Consider the following 25,224-nt stretch of genomic DNA (forward strand, 5'->3'; position numbering starts at 1 on the left):
AAAGACACTATCTTTAGGTACTGATTTTATTCTGAGATGGTTGCCACTACAGCAGAAAGTTGCTGTCTTCACTCTACTAAACCAGAAGTTTCTGTTTTCACTATGGCATCTTTCACAGCGCTTGTGTCTCTGGTTTTTGCCACATTCAGTATATAGCTGTCATGTCCACGTGGTCCTCTGGTGAGATTTCTGAACTAACATATCAGATGGCCACAAAAATACAAGAATGAAGAACCTAAGTAAATATCAGTGAATTATCAACCCCTTAAGTCATCAAGTCAAATCTTACATGAAATTCTACCAGAACAAATATATCTGACTGTTGAATTAGCAGGAATGATAATTTTGTGGTCAACTACTAAAACACTGCTGTGTGGTCCCAATATACACTCTTGCTGGAGGTGTTACTCCTGCAGAGGGACAGCATAACCAGCACAGAGGCAGCTTCTTAGATTTCGTTCAGCCTTTTGTTGAAGATAATGATTGTAGGAGGGAATTTGGGTTTTTTTAATACATGTCTATATTACTGATTTTTTTACTGAGGAAGAGTTTTCTTTGTCTGAGGCTTGAGGCTGGTAGCTCTCTGATGGACCAGGTGAGCCTTTAATTATTTAGTCATAATAGTCAGGTTTGTTTGACTTTTGGGGTTTATTTCTACCAGATGAATGTCTAACATTGTTGATAGGTGCACTGTTTTATGCCACTTCTAAGTTATGTCTCTTCTAAGTAGTTTCTTATCTTGAAGTTTCGGGGTGAGCTTGGTTCCAGCTCCCTCCTCAGCCATTATAAGCAAATGAGGGGTTTGTGTCTAAGAATTTATATGTAAGAATTATCTGTCCATTTTTGTATTTTTTGAAGCAAGATTGGCTTCAACTGACCTGATGTTATTCTTACAAAGAACTTACTGGATCACATTGTGCAAATTTGATAAATCAGATGCTGCAGTGACCTAGATACTCATTATTTATTTCTGGGAGTAAATATATTTAGCATTTATTTATGCTGTTCTTCAATTCCAGATGCTGTAAACTTTCACTTACTCTGATCTCAGCTGGGAAAACAGTGTTGTTGCCACCATTCTGCAGGTTAGGAGACCATGGCAGGAAGGCTGACGTAACTGCTCTAGGCTACATAACATATAATTATGAGAACTAGGATTAGATGTTGGGAGTCTCAACTCCCAGCATTGTATTCAGACATCTTGTTCCTGGCAGATAAAATCTGTGGATAACAAAGACTGTGGAGTTAAGTAATGATAAGAACAGGATGATCACACAAACCAAGTTGGTCATTTGATCATATTAGGTATATTAAGTGTTTTAAGCCTAGCCAAAAGCACAAGAAGAGATGGGACGTGTTGGCCTGCCCTGGAGAGCAGCCACACTGTGGAGATCATGGGTGTCACAGGGTAAAGCATTCTGTAGGTGCTTCAAGTGTGGAGGTCTAGCAAAAAGGAGGAGAAGGGGCTGTGTAAAATGATACTTGGCTTTGAAAATGGAGAAGTAATGGCTAGATTTGAGAGGCAGATTTTTCTTCCTGTGATCTTTAGGATAAATATTTGGTCACACTTCAGGTGCAGAAAAGAGCTACAGAACTGATCTTGCGACTGCTAAGAAAGCTGCAAGACAGAGCTCTTGGAAACTTTTCCTGCTCTCAGAAGATTGAATGATGATTTTTGTCTAATTTGGCTTTTCATGTTTTGTGTGCTATTGCTTGTTATTCTGTTGGAGAGTTTGAGCAGATCGTGTTTCCTCAGGTCTGAGAGATTGGTCTCTCCACCACGTGCTTGTAGTTGTCCAAACTCTCTTATTTGTGTTGTGAATTACCATGTACTACAACATTGCTCTCTTCCTCCTGACAGTTAGCTGGGAGAAGGGGAGAAACTGCTCTCCTAAGCAGAGGAGGCATGGCAGACTCTTCCCTGGTGCTTATAGAGTACTTTTGCTGTGCTGGCACTTTATTCCTAACACCTCTTTGGCTTTCACCTTTCAGGCAAGCTCTCGAGTTCCCTTTGAGAAGAAGCTGCCCTCCATCGAGATGTCACGGCACCACAGCCGGTTTGAAAGAGATTACCGGGCCGGATGGGATCGCCGGGATTGGAGCTCCAATGGCACTCACGTCAGCAGCACCAACTGCAGCAGCGCCGTGAACACCAACAGCAACAACCGCCCCGGGCTGCTGCCCCTGCCCATTGTCCCCTCCCGGCTCCCCACCCCAGCCACCGCTGCCTGCACCACTGTCAACAGCGATGTGATCACGAGCTTGGTGGCCAACTCATCTCCAGCTTCAACTACCAAAGTAAGAATATAGCTCTTTCTGTTTTTCTCTGGGGTTGATGTCTTGAGGGATGTTAGAGATGGAGCTTCATCTGTTCCTTTGAAAACTGTGTGTTTGTGGTATAGCCAAGAGGAGGCAAAAATATTCTGTGGGCAATGTCTTTTTTATTCTTTTGTGTGCTGTGCATACACTAGAGGAGGTTTTTCTTGCTCCAGGACTGAGGGTTCCCATGCTCCTGAGAGTCCTAAGCAGAGCAAATGCTCCTGTCCTTTCAGCACTGCCTACATTTGGGCTTTCTGTTGCTTTCCCTGGAACGTGTGGTTCCCATTTTGCCTTTGGGAATTATGTTCTTGTCCGTTGACCGAGGCAGAGCTGTGGTTGACAAGTGGATGCAGTTTTCATCCAGAGGGAGTGGAAAGTGACTAAAGGGCATCATTTTGGCTGAATAGAATTTTTCTTCTCTTTAGTTGGTACTTTCCTGTAAGGTTCTCAAAGCCTTGTTCTGAGTGCAGATTGGAGTGTTAACAGTGGGACTGCTATAACCAGTCTCTCTCATTTGTGCAGAAGTGCGCACTAAGGAGTAACAAAATGTTAAGCGGCAAAGAATTGAAATCACTAGTAAACCATTGGACTTTTTTTGTTCTAATATAATTGGAGGGAAGAGGGCGACTTTTCCATTTTTTAAAAACATTTAGCTCTTTTAAATCTGCAAAGTATAAGTTGTTATTCCAGGAGAAAGTTGGGGTTTCTTTCTGCATGCAAATTCAGGTAGAACAGCTGGGGAATACAAAACCCCGGCGCATTGTAAAGGTGACCACAGCAATAGCAAAGTGAGCCAGAAGCACTGCTGGTTTTCTTTTTATGATATTTAACATTTTCTTTCAACTTTGTTTCATTTTAATAACTGCAAGTGCCAAATACAGCAGATGCAGACAGAGGGAAAGGAGACAAAAAAGTTATTTAAAGTAAGCCAAGAGCAAGCTGAAATTTTACAGCAGTACCATTATTATATTGACTTTTTTTTTTCACACTGTAGAAAAACAAGGTCAGTGCTGCAGGAGGAAACATTAGGGCTAAGTTTACAGTGTGATTGGTTTTAAAAATTTTGCACAGCATCTTAAAATTATTTTCATTTGAAAGAAGCCATTCGGATTCTGATCAAAACATATTTAGAGTTCTCCAGATGCTATCCACAGATAGATGCATTTCAATCATGCTTTGTCTGGAGATGATTGAGGCAATTTTGGAGCCAGAGGAGTCATTTCATTTATCATGACCTTTGTTCCTGGGTCTGCTTAGAGTCCAATGATTGTCTGGAGCTGATCAGCCCTTCTCCCAGATGTTCAAAACCATTTTGAAGCATAGCAGTGCCATTAAACCATGTGTTTATTGGGGGAGAGGAGGCAGGAACAGCAAGTTAAATGCCTTTTGATCATATGCTCAATGTGAACTGTCCTCTAAATTGCCTTATTAGACAATTTTCTGATGACTTTCATTAGTAAGAATGTTTTTGGCATGAATAGATCAAAAGCAATAAATAGGCTAGAATGGAGGTAACATGGGACACTTTTTATTCTGAGAACTGTTAATCAGCTGTGTAATCTCATAAAATAAATGTGTAGAAATGCGTACAGTCTTTGTCCCAGCCTCTTCTGCTAAGTATCAGCTAAACAGCTCTAACAATTCAAAGTTGCATGTACTGAAGAGGAAAAAACTTTGAAAACAAAGTGAGTTAGGATGGACAGAGCTGCAGATAATGGTGCCTAGCAAGCTTCAATTCATGATGTGGAACAGTGTTAGAGACAACATCAGGTGCTCATACATACTTGCGTTCACACTGCCTGACTCTGTCTCTCCTTCACACAGAGCAGATTTACACGTGCAGTTAGCAATGTAACCAGCCAGTGCCTTTCCCTTGCAGGATCCCACTAATGGTTAGGCATAAAAAATTAAATCCATATAAATAGAAATCACAAGTCAGAAGAATGATGAGGTGGCTTAGTTTATTAAAAAAAAAAAAACAACAAAACCAAAACAGGAATGTGCCAAGCTGCCATGAGCTGCAGACTTCATGGTCTGTGCTCTGCAGCCTTTTTGCGAGCATCTTTATGGGGTAAAAGCTCATGGGGCAGGTATCATCTTAAGCTGAATTTCTTTAGCTCTGTTTTGTGGTCAGGAGTGGGATATTTGATGTCTTAGCTGCACTTCTGCAGTCTGAACCTTCCCCAGCATTCTGGCAGATGTCATTAAGTCACTGGCAAGGGAGTGCCCCACACAAAAGGCAGCATGTTGAGTAAAGTATCACGGTGTTACAGAGCAAGAAGATGGAGAACCTAGTTCTCCTTGGCTCATTGTCTAAGGATATGGGTGCAGCCAGTACTCCAGGCTGAGGACAGAAAGGACTTCCACTGTCATCTAGTTACCAGTTTTGACTTTAGCATATCTCCCTGAGCTGGTTTGAAGATCTCAAAGCATAAAGGCCAATGTCCATCTCCCTTCATTCTGTGTTCCTACTGATGAATTATCCTCCAAGGTAAAAGTTTCGGGGCTTCGATTTGTTTTGGGTTTTTTTATAAACCATTTAGTCTGTCTTCACACTTTTGGTCCTTGGTTCCTCTAGTTTCCTGGTGTTTGCCAGTTTTAGTAGCCTCCAAATAAGTGTGTATCTTATCTTTTGTATCACCTTCATTCTTTTGCCTTTGAAAATACGGGTACCAAAACCATATGCATCTTTTCAGCATCAGGCTTGCCCTTCTTTTCCCTTGTCTTTTTTTTTTTTATGTTTCCTCAATATAAAAAGGACATGGAACTGCTGGAACAAGTCCAGAGGAGGGCCATGAGGATGATCAGGGGACTGGAGTACCTCCTGTATGAAGACAGGCTGAGAAAGTTGGGGCTGTTGAGCCTGGAGAAGAGAAGGCTGCATGGAGACCTCATAGCAGCCTTCCAGTATCTGAAGGGGGCCTATAGGGATGCTGGGGAGGGACTCTTCATTAGGGACTGTAGTGACAGGACAAGGGGTAACAGGTTCAAACTTCAACAGGAGAAGTTTAGATTGGGTATAAGGCAGAAGTTCTTTCCTGTTAGGGTGGTGAGGCACTGGAATGGGTTTCCCAGGGAAGCTGTGAATGCTCCATCCCTGGCAGTGTTCAAGGCCAGGCTGGACAGAGCCTTGGGTGACATGGTTTAGTGTGAGGTGTCCCTGCCCATGGCATGGGGGTTGGAACTAGGTTATCTTAAGGTCCTTTCCAACCCTAACTATTCTATGATTCTATGATTCTCTAGCATGGCAATAAAATTTGTTCCTATATCTGCACAGTTAATAATTGCTCCAGGATTTCTGCCAAAGAGCTAAGTCAATAGTTATTAAAAATATATATAAATGCCATCTCCTCCACTGCATGTTACCAGAGTCATAACCTTGTTAAAGACTGAACTGAAGTCTGTTTGACACGGTCTGTCTTCTGGATACCTCTATTTGTAGGCATTGGTCATATTCCTGTCCTTCAGTTCCTGCTTAACTGAATCCTAAAGTATCAAATTCAAAATGAAGGAAAAACCTTTTCTCTCTGTCATGTAACTGAGTTGTGAAACTTGCTGCATTGGTGATGAAATTCATAGATAAGTGGTTCTAAGGACCACTAGACTAATCTGGCTGAACCATTTGGTATATACATTATTATGTAAATGTCTGTAAGATTACAGACTTCATCCAAAGTTATGTAATATGAACAGAAAAAGCTCTGGAAGGGAGAGAAAAAATTGATCAAATTAAATGTTGGAGAGAGGTGAAACCATTTTCAGAGGGAAGCTTAAGCTATATAACTATGAGGGGGTTGGGTTTGGTCTATGTTTTTCTGCTTCTGGAAGAGCTTTTTACATCTTTCTGTGGAGGGCTTTAGAAGGGTTTTATTACTAATTATTAATGTGTAGAAGAACTTTAGAACTAATTATATTTTGCAGACCTTTGAAATTTATTCTCAAAGCATACCTGTAACCTTCTTAGCACAGATGCTTTGGTACAAATCACACTTAGTGGATCTGCCATGTTTAAGTAGTTATGGATGTTTGGTCTGAGTTATTTAAACAAAAATAGCTGTATTTTCCTCGGCTTTATTTTTGCTGAGGAGAATGACAGTGATACTTTGCACTGCTGTAACCCATTTCATGGGAGGCTGCCAGAACACATCAGAAAAACTGCTTAAACCTCAATAACCTCTAAGAAATAGTTTAATATTGCACTCCCAGTATACCAACATGGAAACTGAGGTACTTGGAGGTAGTGATGATTGGGTTTTCTGCTTATTCTGTGCCACTGTGAGCAAAGTTCCAGCTTTTTTACTCCATTTGGCTTTTCTACCCAGCTGCTGTATCCAAAGTGTTGGGCCACAGACCAGCAACCAGAGTCAGCACAGTTTGAAGGGATGAGTTCTTTGATGGAGATACTTTCTCAACCCCTTGAATGCCTGAAGTAGTCGATAGGAGAGTGCAATTCCTGTCATTAAACTGTTGGGTTCAGATCAATTTGTTGCCCTCTGGGCCCAGCCGTGTATGATGATTGAGCTTCGGTTTGGGTTTGTCTGTGTGCAGTGGGGCTTTGGGGTTTTTTTCTAGCAGTGAGGTTATTTGTTTGTAGAAGGAAGCTATCGAAGAAAACCATGCAAGACTGAAGCGCTGCTTAAGATATTGGCATCAAGACAGTTTAACATTCATTTAAGGATGCTGCACACTATTCCAGCTATGTTTTCTGTTCATCTCAGCAGCACCTTCATTCTTTGTTTCTTTCCCAAATTATTCTGCGAGTTACTTGTACAATTTTCTCCATCAAAGCTCCTGTATCACAGCTTCAATTTAGAAGGGTTGTCATGGACTGTAATTTGGAGTTTTCTTGCCAAGAGATTTTTTGATTATAGAACATTTACTTTTATCATCTCTATATTATTTTTAAATGCCTACAAAGATTGATACATCACCAGAATCTGTGCAACACCAGGCGAGATCTAACTTCTTTTTTTTTCCCAACCATAATTTTAAAAACCTTTTGCTTTTGCCCCCACATACTTAATGACTTGTTATTCTCAAGGTTAAACCTATGACAAGTTTTATAAAAATGGCAGTCTTTAGTTTTGGTAAGATGTTCTCTAGTTGAACTCAGGGATAACTTCATGGTTTTATGTCTCTAAATAGCGTAACAGAGATGTGATCCTGGCCTCCTGTACTTAACAGTACTCCCATAGCATTTAAGACTTGTGTGTTGTTGGTGCTGTAGTTTTTATCCCACTGTGGTTAGCCACAGTTATGATGTGGGAGAGAAGACAGAGATGGTAAAGCATTTGTTAACCTCTCTGGAAAGTCAGACAACGATTGCAGGCGGAAAAATCGCCCCCACTGTCTTTGTCTCTGTGCATTACTGCAACTAAATAGTGTTAAAAAATGTGTGGGGATGGAAGAATCCTCATTCTAAAGGAAAAACAAGTCAGTATGTCTGAGGAATGCACGGTAGAAAGGAATAAAGTGGAACAGCACAGAAGTAAAATGTTATATGCTTCTTTCCTTTACAGTCCAAAAAATTGCAGTTCCCTCAACAGCAGTCTGTTGTATGCAGATGATTTGCTGTACACTGCAGAATTTGTGTTGTCTGTTCTCTTTCTCTCACTTTGGAGGTGATGATTTGTTAAGCTGGTGTATGGCTTCACAAATATTTAAAATATTGATTAAGCAGAGGAAAAATAAACACGAATTGTTTTTCGAGTTACGCCTTATGTTGTACATGACTAATTACACACAACAATTTGTTCTGCAGCGGTAACTGAAATTTATGTACTCTTTTTATTATAAAACATAAGACGCTTGCATAAAGAGAGATTATAAATATTGGAATACAACAGTTGATAGAAAACAGTCAAAACATGCAGTGATGAAGTATATAGTATTTGCTGTTCCAGCTTCTCTGTGCAAAGCTACTCTTCCGCTCCCTTGAGGGTTTGTATTGATAGCTGGCATAGTTTTTTTCACCATTTCAGATAGTAGCCTATTCATTCTTTGACCTGGACACAATGTGGCAGTCCAGCCCAAATGCAGTAGTGGCAAAAGCTCTGATAAAATCCTCCTGATTCTTTTGGCAAATTACTGTGACGATAAGTGAGGCTTCTGTTGTGGGATGTTAAATAGTGCAACTGATTTTTTCCCAGGAACATATTTTTACTTATGGATAATTGTTTTAAATGGAGTAATGACCAGTTTCATTGGTAAGTGACATGCAAGCCCATTCCCACCTGTTCAGAGACTCCTGGTGCATATGAAGCTCTAATTAGGGCAGACTATTGTATATAGTCTGAATGTATAGGAAATCAGCAATGTATAGGAAATCAGCAATGCCCGGAGTACGTAACATGCAATGGTTCGTAACAGAAGACAAGGACAGGTTTTTGCTTGCACCTTGATCACATTCTCTAGGTATGAAAGTTCAAACTTGGTAAATTCCGCACAAAATTTGCAAATTTGCAAAATTTGCACAATTTACCTTTCGGAGTTGCACACCATTTAATTAGAGTTCAGCTTACAGTCTGTGCCTTCTGTGAGGAGTCTGCAAGCAAGGAAAGTCAGCCCAGAGTGACATTGGTGATGGTGTGTCATTGCAGCAGCCCAGGTAGTGTGAAATCAGCAGAGATCACCACAAAAACATAATTGTAGTATCCTCCGGGAATCCTCAAATAATTCTGAGAGTTGTTTTTGAGGAATGGACAGAACTTGTACCAGGAATGAGTGGAGGAAACAGAGACATCTGGTCGTTCACTCCCAGGACACATTTTTTCTTTTTGCCAATTAGAAATGGACCAAAAATCTCTGTAAATTGGGCTCAGCAATGACTTCTGCTGAAGTCACCATATTAAGCTACTGTGAAAAAGTTACAACTCCTGGGAGGTAATTGTGCCACCAGGGGACAAGAAAGCAAAGGGAGATCAGTGGTGGGTTCCAAAACTGATGTATTGAAGCCCTTGAAGTAGAGGAACCAGTTCTTCCCTTTGAACAAACTGGAGAGACGCCTGGGGCATTTTTCAGGCTCCTCTGTAGAAGGCTATTCTTACTGATCCATTGGCCGTCAAGAGGGCTTAAATTGTGCTGATGATTTGTCACTTCCTCATACTGTTTTATTTTAGTATTTTTTCTCAGGCGTATTTTTACATATTTTTAATAGTGTTGAAATTGGGACATACGAAATGTGGTTTTAGTTTGTCAACTTTTGCAGATATGTTATTGGACTGAAATTGGTCTGGAAGCCCTGGCAGGCTAATTAATCTGTAAAGTCATAAAACGCTGCTTGGTTTTTTTTTTTTACTTGCAGTGCATTTATCATCTGTTGAAAGAACTAAGAGGTCTGGCCAGTTTCGAGGCCCAGTTCCATTTGAAGATGAAAGGCAGCATTTTTGAAGCACTAATTGACATAGCCAAATACTTACAAGGTTGCAAACATGACAGCTTTGGCTAAAGAAAAAGCAGGATTTCTATCACTTCGATTAAAAAGTATCTTGACTTCCAAAAGGTCTAAATATCAGTAATAAGTGTAACCGAAATAAAATGTACTGGACAGGATTTAAGTACTTGATTATGTGAAATGATTTAGAGTTCTTTTTATTTTCTTATTTCTTTCTCATCATTACTTTGTTTTCATGTGTATCAGTTGCAGATTATTCATTAAAAATGCAGCAGAATATATACTTCTGCCATTCAGGAGGTAGAAAATCTGTCCCAGCCTCCTGACAGGCTAAAAGAGCCTGCCTGAGAGCAAGGAGCAGTGTTTCTAAAGGTAGATAACCTGAGTTGTAGATGCATAAAAGCCTAAGGTTGGTTGCTGTCATTGAGGAACAGATTGCTATTGTCACCATGAAACATAGCTACAAAAAGAGTTTTACAAAGAATCACTTGTTGGTTTCCTATTACTTTTGCTGTCAATGCTTAACTTTGCCAGGTAGGCCCTGGAAATTATCTTGAAGAAAGCTGATCCTTTCTCAGCTAGATAACTTCAGATTGTGGTGTTGCATGGAGAGGGTGTATGTCAGAGAAATCATTGAGGAAGGGATGGGTTAGGGTAAATGTTGAATACAGAGGAGCCCGATACAAAAGGTTTGTAGAAGTCTGTACAAGTGGTTGGGTGAGATGTCTCCATACCATATTTTTTTAGTAAATAACAGGAGAACAATGGTAATTTTAAAACCCACTATCTAAATGTATATCAGAGTAAAATAAATTGTTTGGCAAACATAATCTTTTCTCAATGGCATTGGTTTCCTCAAATTGCTGATTGATTTGCAGTTTTCCATTTAGAACTTGCTTTCCAAACAAATTAACCAGAGGAATAAAAAGTAAGAAAGAAATAGAAGTGAGCCAAGCTTCACCTCTCCCTGTGGTTTCTATGGGCCTTGAGTTCCTGCTTGATAGGATAGGTGTCTGTGAAGATAAATGTGGGAGTGAGGAACAGTACATTAAACTCTGCTGTCTGGCTCCTTGTACTGCTAAGCGCTGCACCTGCTAACACTGGACACAGGCTGATGTGCTCTGGGTGTACCGGGAAGCTCTGATCAACCAGAGCTGACACTTCAAACTAACATTAAAGCATCACTGCCGCTCTGCCTGCCATCCTGAAAGTCCTCTTGAAAAAGTGACCAGACCTTTAAGAGGAGCACAAGAATCTTGTGACGTGATGGCATGAAACAGAGGCAGCCTGTGCTGCTTCGGCAGAGCATTGCTCTGTCAGTGCTGCAGGAGGAATGCCAGGAGTCACATATCAACGATGCTGAACAAGGTGCAGATGTCTTCTGCATAAATTGAATTATAGTGACTCACTATCTTGTGAGTGGGCAAAATGCAGGCTTTTTGCCAGTGCTTGAAAGGGTACCATAGAGGGGACCACGAAAGGAATTCCTCACACTTTTCTCCAGTTTCACTCTCTAGAAGCAACTTGACAATGATCTGTAACCGAACATTACTTTTCAAAGTAGTATACAGAAAAGGATAAACTTGTGGGTACCCAAGTTATTTTGATAGGTTTTCTCTCAGAATTTAAAGCATTACTAAATGTTAAAATGCTGGTTAACTGATGTAACACTGTTCTTGGATGATATGGGTGCTTCTAAGCAAGCAAAATGCACGTTTCACTGTATTTTGGAGGAACTGACTATTCTGAATTCTCCCACAACCCATTTTACCCTTCTGTTTTCCATTGTTCTCTGCTCCTGTCAAGCTGAAACTTATGTGGTTGTTACCCACTACAATTTAGCATCACCAAACTGGTTCACTTTGGAAAACAAAGCTTGTGGAAATACTGCAGAGAAATATATTCTGTCTGTACAGTGATGTTTGTGTGTAAAGCGATATTCACCCGCTGTATAAATAATGAATAATAACTAGTAATAAATTCTTCATATCATAGCATTACTTCTTACTGTTTATGATCCCAGGTCTTTTATGGTAATCCTGAAACAAAGCATTGAGAAGTATGTGAATAATATTTACTCCTGCTAAGTTGTTGCACAAACATGTCAAGAAAGGGAAGCTTTTTTGGCTGTGTAATTTGAATGTTTAAGATTATATATTGTTTATATTATAATATTATATATAATTAAAGTTATCCTTTTATCCCAAAGGAACACAAAATGTTATTCAAAGTCCATGCATTCAAAATCACTGAAGTAATGCATCAAGGTACATTTGTCAGTTAGCAAGTGTAACACTCCCAAAGATTAATGCTGGGTATAATCTGACCACGTTCCCCTGCAAATCCATATTCTTTTATAGAAGTGCTAGTCTTTGTAAGAGGAGCTGTGTTGTACACACAGCACCCTGCAGGAGGGTCCAGTAGTTCATCACAGTGGTGGCACAAGAATTGCTCAGAGTACAAGAGCCAAGCAGACATGGCTGAAGGCTATCCTGCCTGAAAATGGAAATCCTGCACAAAAGAGTTTTATGGAAACAGAGAATCACAGAATCACAGAATGCTTGAGTTTGAAAGGGACCTCTGGAGGTCATCTGGTCAAATGTCCTTGCTCCAGCAGGTCCATCTAGAGCCAGTTGCCCGAGACCACGTCCCAGCACCTTTGGGTATCTCCAAGGATGGAGACTGCACAACCTTTCTGGGCAGCCAGTGCCAATGCTCAGTTACCCTCACAGTAAAATAGTGTTTCCTGATGTTCATAGAATCATAGAACCATTTAGGTTGGAAAAGGCCTTTAAGATCATTGCCTCCAACCATAAATCTAACACTGCCAAGTCCACCACTAAACCGCGTCCCTAAGCACCACATCTACAGGTCTTTTACGTACCTCCAGGGATGGTGATTCAGCCACTTCTCTGGGACACTTGTTCCAATGCTTGAGAATCCTTTTGATGGAGAAAGTTTTCCTAATATCCAGTCTAAACCTCACCTGGCACAACTTGGACATATTTTTATTGTCTCTTATGGCAGTAGCCAGATTAAGGTCTAGTTGGACTTTGGCCCTTGTAATTTGCTTCCTGCATAACCTCATGACATCCTTGTAGTCCTTCTGCATTGCCTGACCCTTCTTCCAAAGGTCATAAACTCTCTTTTTTTTCCTGAGTTCCAGTCAAAGCTCCCTGTTCAGCCAGGCCAGTCTTCTTCCCTGCAGGGTTGAAGTTCCCAACGAGAACAAGGGTTAGCAATTGTAAGATTTCTCTTAGCTGCTTACGGAGTATTTTGTCTGCCTCTTCATCCTGGTTGGGTGATCTGTAACAGACTCCTACCATGTTGTCTGCCATGTGGGTCTTCCCCCTGATTCTTACCCATAAACACCGAGCCCTTATTGTTACCATCATTAAGCTCTAGATAGTCAAAACTCTCTAACATACAGGGATAACCCACTGCCTCTCCTTCCTTGCCTGAAGAGTTCATAGCCATCCATTGCAGCACTCCAGTTGTGAGTTGTCCCACCATGTGTCTGTGATGTCAACTGTATCGTAGATTTCCTGCTTCAAATCTTGCTTGAAGTTGTTTCCAGGTACACAAAGGACCAGGAGATGACTGGAGCAGTCAAAGATAAACTATGCCTGACCAACCTCATGATCTTCTATAAGGAGATGACTGGTTTGGTTGATAAGGGGGGGGGGGCTAGCGCTTTTATTTACTTAACTTTGACAAGGTTTTGGCAGTCTCCCATGGTATTCTTTTAACTAATGTGGAGGGATATGTAGTACCAGGCTTGGGGAGAACAGACGGCAATAGTTCAAATACCCACTGGCAGTGGGATGAGTGGTCAATAGTAGGGCTGATAACATTGAATATCTTTATTAATAAGATAGGCATTGCAATAAATACACAAATAACAAATTGAGAGCAATAAATATATTAGAGGGCAGCACTCTTATTCAAAAGGACCAAAATGAGCTGGAAAATTGCCTGCTAGTACCCTGCTAGTAGCTCAGTACAGGCAAATGCAAAGCCTTGCACCTGGAATGAAATAAGCCTGTTCAAACTGAGCAGCAAATGGATAGAAGGCAGCTTTACGGAACAGGACCTGCTTGCTGTCCTGTTGGAGACCAAGTTAAAAATGAGTAGCAGTGACAAAGAAGGTCAACCAAATACTGGGAACTGTTAGCAGAAGAGTAGCCAACTCTTCAAGCTAAGTGCTCTGTCACTTCCATGACTACATCTCAAGTATCATGTACAGTTTGGGGCTCACAAGCATAAGACAGACACTAACCTGCAGGAGCAAGTGCAGTAGAGAGCCACCAAAGTGATTCGGGGACTAGAGCACAAGGCATACAATGTCTTGTATGAGCTGGGACTGTTGAGTGTAGGGAATGGAAGGCTCAGAATGAATGTGATTCCTCTTTACGGTTGTCTAATTGGGCCAGTATAAAGAAAAGGTGCAGATTCTTCTCGGAAGTGTCTTATGAAAAGAGAGGCAGCAAAGAGTACAACTTGCAGCAAGAGAAATAATTATTACATATAAGGAAAGAAAAAATTTCTCAATTCAGGGTCCAGAGCTGTAGCAAACGCCCAGAACAGCTGCAGAATCTCTGTCACAAACACTGCAAGCTCAGCTGAACATGACTTGGAGCAATCTACCATCAAACTTCGCCTTGTTCTGAGCAGGAGTGGACCAAGTGATCTGCAGAGGTCCCTTCCAACCAAAAGCATTCTATGATAACTGTCCTGACATCATCCTAGAATTGAATCACCACTGAAATACACTTCACAAGTCAAAGGTATGGCCAGTTTGCTTTAAAACAATACCCAGAATCCTCATCTGCCAGTAAATACTAAAACTTTGGATTTAATTTAGGTCTTCTGAGCCTAGCTCCTATCTTGGCATAGTTATCACAGTTTTGTTTTTGAACAGCTTGTTTCCTTTAGAATTTCTGCCTCATGCTGGGATGGAGTAAGACTGAATAATTTATTTTCCTTTTCCTCAAAAGCTGAGCAATACTTACACCCCACATGGATTTGAGACATTATTATCTTTCTAAGCTTCCATTAATTATCTTTATCATCCCTGCTTTTAAAGGTCTAGCATTTATCTTTGCAAGGTTCTCCAAGCTGGATTATAGAGGAAAATCTGAGTGTATTAATTCCATTCTTGCTCATGCAGTTTTAAACTCCATTTCATAAACATTTTTTCCACTGCTTGCAATAATTCTTCTGGTAGTTTTCCTGTAACCTAAGTGCCTGATAGAATCATAGAATCATAGAACAGTTAGGGTTGAAAAGGACCTTAAGGTCATCAGGTTCCATCCCCCCTGCCATGGGCAGGGACACCTCACACTAAACCATGTCACCCAAGGCTTCGTCTACCCTGGCCTTGAACACTGCCAGGGATGGAGCACTCACAACCTCCCTGGGCAACCCATTCCAGTGCCTCACCACCCTAACAGGAAAGAACTTCCTCCTTATATCCAATCTAAACTTCCTCTGTTTAAGTTTTAACCCGTTACCCCTTGTCCTGTCACTACAATCCCTAATGAAGAGTCCCTCCCCAGCATCCCTATAGGCCCCCTTCAGATACTGGAAGGCTGCTATGAGGTCTCCATGCAGCCTTCTCTTCTCCAGGCTGACATGCCCCAGCTTTCTCAGCCTATCTTCATACAGGAGGTGCTCCACTCCCCTGATCATCCTCGTGGCTCTCCTCTGGACTTGTTCCAGCAGTTCCATGTCCTTTTTATATTGAGGACACCAGAACTGCACACAATACTCCAGGTGAAGTCTCACGAGAGCAGAGTAGAGGGGCAGGATCACCTCCTAAATATGTAGAATTGATGGCTTTTAAGGTCATCATGCAGATGCATAATTATCTCAGATGTGGTGCTTTGAATAAGGCATACACATGTATATGTTTTTTGAAGATATGGATCACAAATAACTTGTTTGCCACGTACAGAGCTGCCATTCACCTTGTTTTCTCTGCCTGTTTAGAAGTATCAGCTGCTTTACAATAGCATTTAGCTTTGGGGCACTTCAGGATAATGCTGTTTCAGGGTTTTTTTATATGTCATCTAACTTAAGGATTGGACAGCCATTTTGAGTCTTTCTCTAGATCCATCTTCATGTAACAGATAATTCCCAAGTTTTCCTGTAAGTTACCGTTGTTTCCACCACTGGTTGCTTTGTGAAGGGAGAGAGCAGCAGAAAGTTCAGCATCAGTGCTCTGTAAAGACTGGAGCATGCTCTTTGATGCAATGGAGTGACCCTTTTAATATAACCAGAGTAGAGCATGACACCTATAAATTCAGACAGACCCAAGCTTCACTTTAAGTTCCTCTTGTGTTCCCTGTGGACCACATTGCTCCTCAGGTTGTGCTGGGTGGAGAGGCAGGGTTTGCTTAGCCTGGTGAAGAGAGTCTGTGATTGCTCTCTTCAGCTTTCCAGTGGGTGCTTATGGAGAAGACACTGCCAGAGCCTTCTCAGGTGTTCAGAACTATTGTTGCATACCCTGAAGTTATCCAAAACTTAAGCGGATAAAGCCCCAACCGACCCCGTGTAGAATTAGCCTGCTCTGTGCAGAAGATGTACCTGGTGGCTTTCAAGAGCCCCTTCCAACAAATCAAGTCTGGTTATTTTCTGGTAGTGAAAGCCTGAAAACAGCTATGGAGTGGAGTCTTTGAGAAGGCAGTCTAGACTTAAAAGGCTTCCATCAGAGAACAGAGAGGTGGCACCTGCCATGCAGAGGTAGTTATGGAAGTTACGCTGACCTTGGCAATAAGTCTGCAAAGCCAATCTTGCTTACCTAGCCTTGTGACCTGTTGGCAAGGAAGCAGATTTGCTTTGCAGCGAAGACCTTATGGGTCATTCTTTTCATATGGTACAAAGAAGGTGGTTCAAAACCAGAGAGAAATAAGGCAATTACAGCGGTTGTTGGGCAGCATGCCTTTTTGCATCAACTCTTTGAACTAAGAGATTAAACAAAACTTAAGCAATGCTGCAAAGTCTGTGGACCCGTCCAAGCTTTCATCCATGTTATCTTTCCACCTTTCTGCTTCACTTTTGACATCTTTGTCCTTCTCCCCATTTTCCATCAGACACTTGATTTAAATTCTTCTGATGCATCCTACATCATATCTGACTGTCCTGGAAGTGCTATAGCTTGCTGGCAACTACCACTGAATCATGGGTAAGAAACAAAATGCACTCAGCACTAACCACAACTATTTTGACCTTCTGTTGTTTTGGAAAGTAGAACATGTCTGTGGAAAGAAGATGGTCTGGAAAATAAAACTTAAGAAAAAACCCAGAAGAACAAGGGAAGGCATCATGAAAATGCATAGACATTTTAAATTTGGTCAGATATTTTTGCTCAGATACTCTTGCTTCTCTTTTTTTTTCCTCTCTGTGTTCCAGCCAGCTCTGCTCACAGTACAACTGCATTTGGCTAGGTCTCTGCTGGTAGATTAAGCAGTGCCAGGGCACAAGCCCAAGAGCTGGAACTTGACCATCTATACCATTAAATTGTTAGCACAGGCTCTGCCTTGTGTTCGCCCTGGACCAGCTAGCGCTGTAATAAACAATTCCCAGGCATGGCTTGGGGATTAACATGGGCCAGCAGCCATTCCCAGTCTGCATTTTGGATGTAGCCACCTTGTTTTGGAGACTAAAAGTATATAATCCTGTGAATGAGACCAGGCCGTATCATTTGGCCTCAGAACCATAAAACAGGTCCTGGCCCTGCTTAGTTTTCTACTTACTGGGATGGCTTTGTGTTTCAGGCAAGTGTAATTGGTTTTACTTGACTTTACAGTTCCGTACTTGACCAAGTTGTATCTGAACAATAAGTAGCATGAGCACATCTCCACTTTGTCTGTTCTTTCAGATGTTGTACCTGTACACCAAGATGGTGTGGTTGGTCCCTTTTGTAAATTGTCATAGCAACTAAAATAGTTTGTGAACCCACGTTCCCATTACAAATAGAAATCTATAGTCTGAGGGAGTCCAGAAGTGTATCTTCTAGGGTATTGTTTCAGCTATTTTTCAGAAACCTTTGTCATAGTTTTGCATATGGGCCACCAATTACTGGTGAATTCAGTTCCCATATCAGAATGAAGAATATGTTCTGCAGGTGTTCCTGGTGCCAGGAAATGTTTTTTATCTTTTCTGTTGGATCTGGAAATAAAAGGGTGTGTTAGATGCTGAATGGATGTTGGCATACAGGTGGTATCAAAGATCATGTTAGCCAGTAAGTGCTGAAGTAGAACCACCTCTCGCTACTTGCACAGTTGGTTTTTCACTTAGCAGACTGTCTATTCTCGTCCTTTCTCACCACAGCATTGCATAGAAAATAATACAGCTTTCTGCCAATGAAGGCCCAATAAACCTGTGACAGTTGCCAAGATTGGGGAAATTCCAAGAGTATGGTTATATCCTTTTGTCCTGCCCCATTTTCATGTGCATGCTTCCATTTCTAGCTGCCTGAGGTACAATTATGCACGCATTTTGATTTTTTTAGAGATAAATTATGAATTCCTTTTATCAACAGAAGTTGCCTGATTCCATGAGAGCTCCAAACTGCCTTGTTGGTGCATCCTTCTAGTGCTGCAAGAAGAGAGATACTTTCAGCATTTTAGTCATCATATGAACTAAAATTAGTGTTCCCACAAGTGTCTCTCACAGAATGCACATACCTCAGCCTATGCAAACAGAATTAAAGTAGCATGGTTAATGTATGTGTCTCCATGTGGGGTGGATTTGGCCTTAAATTTCAGTCAGTGCTAACAAATCCAGAGACTTTTCAGTGCCAGATATTTTATCTGAAGTATTTATCACAGGGTATGTCCACTGGTCGGTTTATGATGGCACCTGGGCAGAAATCCATGAGCATATGTTATATTTGGGATACTTCCCCTCTGAAGAGGCTATAGAAACGAAGCTTGGTGAATCTCACCTGTGGTGTTACATCTTGAAGAGCTCTGATGACTCACTTTCTTCATCCTGTCAATCATAAAATCGGCCAAATCTGCCTTAGTTTTGCAGAGGAACAGTTTATAAGTCTGATGAACAGCTTAGGGTTTAATAGTGGGGTGTTATGCCAGTTAGGTTCAGTCAAATGCAATGCTGTTAGCGCCAGGTAGTTGTTCAGTGCTGTTGGAAATGAGCTTCAGTTTCTCAGCCCTTTTCTCTTTGTGTTTCTGCTTCATTGTGTTCGGTGCCCTGGCTGTTTGCTTTTCCTTTGGAGGTGAGTGTTCCTGAACAGAATAAAAGTACATAGATGGAGCAATGTGCAAATGTGCGTACTGCTGCCGAAACCCTTTTACAAGAGCTAGACTGCTTGGAGAAAGAAAGAAAGAAGGAAAGAAAGAAATGCAGTTGCAGGAAGTGAATCTAAATAAGCTCCCACTCCACCTTTTTCAATTTACTGGAGGAAATATCTTTCTTCATATCATTTGACTTTCTGATTGTTAAATCAAATTGAGCCAGTTGGAATGAGCCTTGGTGATCAGAACACAAGTCCTGAAAACCTCTGTTTAGCTGCTCTCTGGTCTCTGTGCAATTGGTTTGCTTAAATGTGCTGTAATAACCTTTTAAGAGTCATGTACCCATTCTTCACTGAGGACCCTGCTGTGCATTGTGATTATGTTATCTGTTGCCTCCCTGAATGTTTAACATGATCAAAGTGGTGTGTTGTGGGGCTTGACTTGGCAAGGATTTTTTCTTTTTGTCTAGGTCTGTTCCCCCCCTCCCTCCCCAAGCTTTGGCTTTTTAAAATACAAACTTACGTTGCATGTTACCTATTACTCTCTGTGTGTCAGTCCTCCTCTTCTTTACTCAGCCCCCCCCTGCCCCCCGCCTTTTCCTCTTCAAAGTATCTGGTTAGTATAGTATTGAACAAGCATGCTAAGTAGCTCTGATAATTAGGTAATTTGAATTCGAGGATGGATGTTAGATGTTAAGTCATCGGATGGAGGCTGGTTGTGGGGAAGGCAATGTATTCTGTCTCAGGCTGGAATGCCCTTTATATCAGCACTGCTCACCAACAAGCCAAGGGTTTAATGCTGAACAGAAATGCGATTGCGTGGCCTTATTTGCCCTCTTCCTCTGGGAAAGCAGCAGATGTTGACAGTGAATATAGTGAAGTGCAAACAGGTAAAATAATGAACTGAAGTGACAGCTTAATGGAATTATTAATGGGATTTGTGTTCAAATAGTGAACAAGGATTGATTTTTATTAACATAGGTTTTACACATGTAAACTTATGCGAAAGATTATAGCACAATTTTCCTTCTCTGCTTGTAGATACGTTGTATGCGCAGGGTTCTCCAAACTTCTTTAAATATTGCCCTTTCTCCCACTTAGCTCACAGTGCTTCTCAGTGTGTAGCACTCCATGTAAATCTGTGTAATACACCCAGAGATTTAACTGAGCAGCAAGAAAACCTTGAAATTAGAACTGAAGTAGTAGGTGTTCAGTGGGAGTTTGGTGTTTGCTTGTTCATTCTCACCAGAATAAAAGGTGGGAACATGAGAGCTCAAAATGCTGAAGTGTGGCTCTCAGAAAGCTGCAAGGCCTCTGCTAGAAGTGGCTATATACCTACAAGGTGTTGGTGGAGACGTCATAATTATGAGCTGACATTTAAAGAAATGTCAAGCATTCAAACAACCCCCTGCTCAGCTGCCACCCATGTATCTTTCTGTGTCCCCAGTCCTGCCATCTGTTATCCCAAGGACTCCAGTTTTGATTACCTTTTTGTTTGCTTTTCTGATAAATGCTTATCCTCTATGCCTCGCATGTGCTTCCAGAGATTGTTTGCAAGCCCCTTGCCCTCTTTGTATGTGGGTTTCTCCTAAGGAACTATTTACCACCACGATGCTGGCAAAATCTGATCCTCTGATTATGGCGAGGCTTCGAGTATTTGTGAATGCATCTGTATTTAGGAGCTGACTTTGCCAAATACCTCTTTGGAGTATATGTACAGAAACATATATGGTATTACTCAGCTTTGTTACCTGTCGTCTATTTACTTGCTGCTTGTGTTATTTTCTTCACACATCGTTTTCTTGGCATTTTTGGATGTCAGCTCGGCAGGGCATGGACCATGCCATTCTTGGCATTTGGGAAGTTCTTTGTTCCATTTAATAGATTTAATAGATAACATGTCTCTTGAAAATGAAAAAAAAATGCTATATTGCCTTTCTGCCCCGGTACATCAAGGTCTGTGCGAAGTTCATTAGCTTCTTCCAAAGCAGCTGCCATACTTAACTGGTATTAGTGATAATGTTAAAGCATGTTTTATGCAGCTAATCCCAGTTCAGTCCATAAAAGATAACAACAGTCATAGTTGGCAAGACGATGCACTTGTACAACTCAGTGTTCTACTTCCAGTGGGAGATTCACACTGCAGGCACAGTGTATGTGTACTTCCTCAGTTTGTACTTCCCTCAGCGTGCAGCTTGAGGATTTCCTTAACCACATGTCTTTGTCTTTCAACCATATGGTAAAATATGAAGTATTTGCTTGCCTTCAAGCATGCAAGTAGCCCTGCTGACCTCAGGATGGCTATGCTCATGCCTACTGTTTAGAATGTTTTTAATTGTTTAGATGGATGAAGACTTTCCTGTGAAAAGATACCCGTGGCAGGTAGCTGCTGGTGAGCGAAACTAAAGGAGCTCAGGTCTGCCTGGTGCTTAAGAATGGTTTTGATTTGGGAGAATGCGTTCATCAGACACACATTGGTGGAGGCATGCTCAGGAGGGACAGGACTCAGCTCATGTCCATTCATCTTGCATTACCTGGCCCAAATGACCAAGTAGTCTCCAGCTGGGCAGAGGAGGGAAAGCCCACTGAACAAGCCCTGACTTGCTGCTTGGAAGCTGTAGTTAGACACTTACCTAAATACTGACATTTTATCAACCCTAAATGTGCATGTAAATTATGGCTGGTGATTGTATAGAGTAAGATGGATGCAAGATCAAGGTCAGATGCATAGTCTTGTGGCAAGACTAATCTCTGATGGCTGTTAGTCCCTTCTGTGTCTGAAAAAAAATTGCTGACCATGTGCTTTTTTCATTGTAGAATCATGTTAGTCCTGGGGTAGAAAGTATTAGGTAAAATATATTGTACCCATAATTCATATTAATGGAAATTCAATAATGGCAACCTGTCATCCATAGAAATTAGAAATGAGTCCAAATGTTGTGCTATAAAAACATTAAAAAGACATTATGAATTGCAATCTATTGCACCATGTTTTGCTCGTTATAAATAATGAAGGGAAAAACTAGTCCTTGGAAGTTTTTGGACTGTCCATTTTGAGAGAAGCCAGCAATTACTTTCTAAAGCTGACTGTGCACCATTGATCTGACTTATGGATTTCATAAATGCAGTGGTCTGCTAATTTAATAAACTTGCTCAATCTGTTTTTAAACAGAGTACAGAACTTTGAAAAATGATTTCCTTTCAAACTAAAATTAACTCTTATGGCTTTTAAACATTAGATTGTGATATTTGCTTCCAGTTTTTCATTAAAATACCTTCTGGTTTCACATTTTTCCTGGGATGGGCTAGATGCTTGAGGCTCATGTTTTATTAGATTAAAAACTCATATTTCACTTATGCTAATTTGGCATCAAGCTATGAACTGGAGTGCTTAGGCAAACCTTTTTTTGGTTCTGCATTGTCAATAAAGTTTACAGCTGCTTACAAAGTTTACCACTGCCAAAAGCTTAGATGTAATTGTTCAGTAAGCTAGGACATGTACTGGACAGAATATTGATACACTGGATGTCCTATCTTGTCTGACTACTTAGTATGTGAGGCTGCACATTTTTGGGGAAAAACTCATAGTGTTTTCAATAAATTTGCAGCAAGCTGAGTAAAGGGAGAATGCCTTTTCAAATTAATGTGTACTCTCAAGCGTGAGGTGTGATTATTTCTGTCTCTAGACTATTTTAGCGGTTGTAACCACAGTAAATCATAAAATGGTTCAAGCTGCTCTTGAAATCTGGCTGCTTTTGCTAATCTAAAACCTACCTGCTGGACTTCTACTGTAAAGAGGGCTAACAGTGTGATGGCAAATTCTACCGAGTGTCAGGATTTGGTAATATACTATCTATTAATATCCAGTGAATCTTGTCATCTGAATTCTTTCCATCTGGAGATATGCCTACTGTGTTGGAGTACATAGTGTAACCAGGGACCTAAGCCTTCCATGTCAAACAAATTCTGAACTTTATACAGTATAGATCTATCCTTTCTTTCCTACGCCACTCTATGCAGAATGTATTATATCATGAATTAGCATTGACAGGGTAACTGAAGGATCTTTGGTCAGATGCCAGGTTTAATTCATTTATTATCAAGACTGAGAAACAAATTTGACAGTGACAGTAATAATTATCTTCTTCTGTAAAGAAATGCAATACAAGCTTATACATTTTGGTTAAAGGGGAGATAAGGAATAGTAAGGCAATTATACCTATCATACACTTTTGACCTGTGTTTTTATCAGTCTTGACAAGCTTAGAAAGTATGATGGTACATCCTGGCCAAGGAATACCTAAATTCAAATAAAATGACTTTCAACTGCTTCCGTATTTGTACTGCAGACTGATAAATTGCTTTTTCAGAAATCAGCTCTGTTGCATTTTTTAATAAAGTTAATGGGCTAGGACAGACAATAGTGGGTTACTGTCTGCTTAGTGTTTTCTGGTTACAAAATGAAATTCCTCAGTCTTATTTAATATTACAGGTTTGGGGTTTCAGAGGAAGGAAATGAAAAATCAATAGCATTTGCAACACAACAGAATATTGGAGCAGCAGGAGGCAGGGAAACTAGCTAGTGAGTGGTCTTGAGGACTCCCATTAATATGTTTTTTCCTTTCCCTTCCACCTCCTACAAATACAGGACTAATATTATTTACTTTTTTTCTGTCTCTGTTGGATTCCTTGAACAGCTCTTATGAGCTACTTGAACATGGACCTCTTTTCAATTCCTGCCTAGGCACAGATCCAGTTTTTGCTGATATTCAGACCATTTTGGGGTGTTTCCATTCTAAAAGGTCTTTTGGCAGAGCCTGAGAAGTAAGTTAGTACAAGCATGAGTGTTTTTAAAAAACGACTTGCAGAGGAAGCAAGCTTCTGCTGGATGCAGGGCAGGACCATGGACACATTATTTTAGATATTAAGCTATCTGCGTATTTAGGTACTGTTACAGACTTTGGAGCCTAGCTTTGGAAAAGTCTCATCTAAAAAACTAAATGGAGGTGCTTCAAGAAAAGTGTAAATTTGCAGCAATTCTTTGACTTGTCCTCATGTGGGGAAAAAGAATGATGTCAGGCTAGTGGCAAAGAAGCAGCGCTCTGTGATGTTCACTGCTACCACAGTTGAGCTTGTCAGCCCTTGACCAAACTGAGAAGTTGACAGTGTCATCAAGACCAAGCCCTGAAGGCCTGGCCAAGAGGCTGTGTCAGTCATCTGAAAGACTGAGCTCATGGACTGTGTCTCATGGTAGGAATGAAAGAACAGACTTGGCAACATTTCCCTTGCAGAAGCGATCTTCCTGAAGACAGCAATCTTTCTGCTGCTCATTGGGCCATTCTGCACATCTGTGTCCTCTCTCTTGATCCTGACAAAACATTCCTTATCTCTGTTGAATTTTCTCCTGACTCATCAAGTCTTTCAACTTTATCTGCACTCTTCCTAATGAAAAAAAAAGAAACTAGGAAAAGCTGTTTCTTTTTAATGAAATTTCTTGTATGAAACCAGAAAATCTCAAATTGTTTCATTGATCTTTTTTGTTTTGTTTTATTACTTAAGCACTAAAATTGAAATAGATAAGACATAGGTGAACTGACTTATCTTGTTTCTTTCATAGAATCATAGAATAGCTAGGGTTGGAAAGGACCTTAAGATAACTTAGTTCCAACCCCCCTGCCATGGGCAGGGGCACCTCACACTAAACCATGTCACCCAAGGCTTCATCCAACCTGGCCTTGAAAACTGCCAGGGATGGAGCACTCACAACCTCCCTGGGCAACCCATTCCAGTGCCTCACCACCCTAACAGGAAAGAATTTCCTCCTTATATCCAATCTAAACTTCCCCTGTTTAAGTTTTAACCCGTTACCCCTTGTCCTGTCACTACAGTCCCTGATGAAGAGTCCCTCCCCAGCATCCCTATAGGCCCCCTTCAGATACTGGAAGGCTGCTATTAGGTCCCCACACAGCCTTCTCTTCTCCAGGCTGACAAGCCCCAACTTCCTCAGCCTGTCTTCATACAGGAGGTGCTCCAGACCCCTGATCATCCTCGTGGCCCTCCTCTGCACTTGTTCTAACAGTTCCATGTCCTTTTTATGCTGAGGACACCAGAACTGCACAATACTGCAGGTGAGGTCTCACAAGAGCAGAGTAGAGGGGCAGGATCACCTCCTTCGACCTGCTGGTCACACTCCTTTTGATGCAGCCCAGGATACGGTTGGCTTTCTGGGCTGCGAGCGCACACTGAAGCTGTC

General features: G+C 41.1%; 1 protein-coding gene across 7 annotated transcripts in view; it reads left to right on the forward strand.

The window, feature by feature from the left end:
• Positions 1-25,224, forward strand: part of KLHL29 (kelch like family member 29) — a 411,401-nt gene that overhangs the window by 153,692 nt on the left and 232,485 nt on the right. For all 7 annotated transcript variants that reach the window (XM_065681735.1, XM_065681730.1, XM_065681731.1 and 4 more), the window contains one exon: positions 1,993-2,298. In XM_065681735.1, coding sequence (XP_065537807.1) covers positions 2,038-2,298 — 261 coding nt within the window. In that variant the 5' untranslated portion in view covers positions 1,993-2,037. The remainder of the gene's footprint in view (positions 1-1,992; positions 2,299-25,224) is intronic.

Source organism: Lathamus discolor, chromosome 5 (genome assembly GCF_037157495.1).
Source record: "Lathamus discolor isolate bLatDis1 chromosome 5, bLatDis1.hap1, whole genome shotgun sequence".
In the NCBI taxonomy this organism is placed as follows: Eukaryota; Metazoa; Chordata; class Aves; order Psittaciformes; family Psittacidae; genus Lathamus; species Lathamus discolor.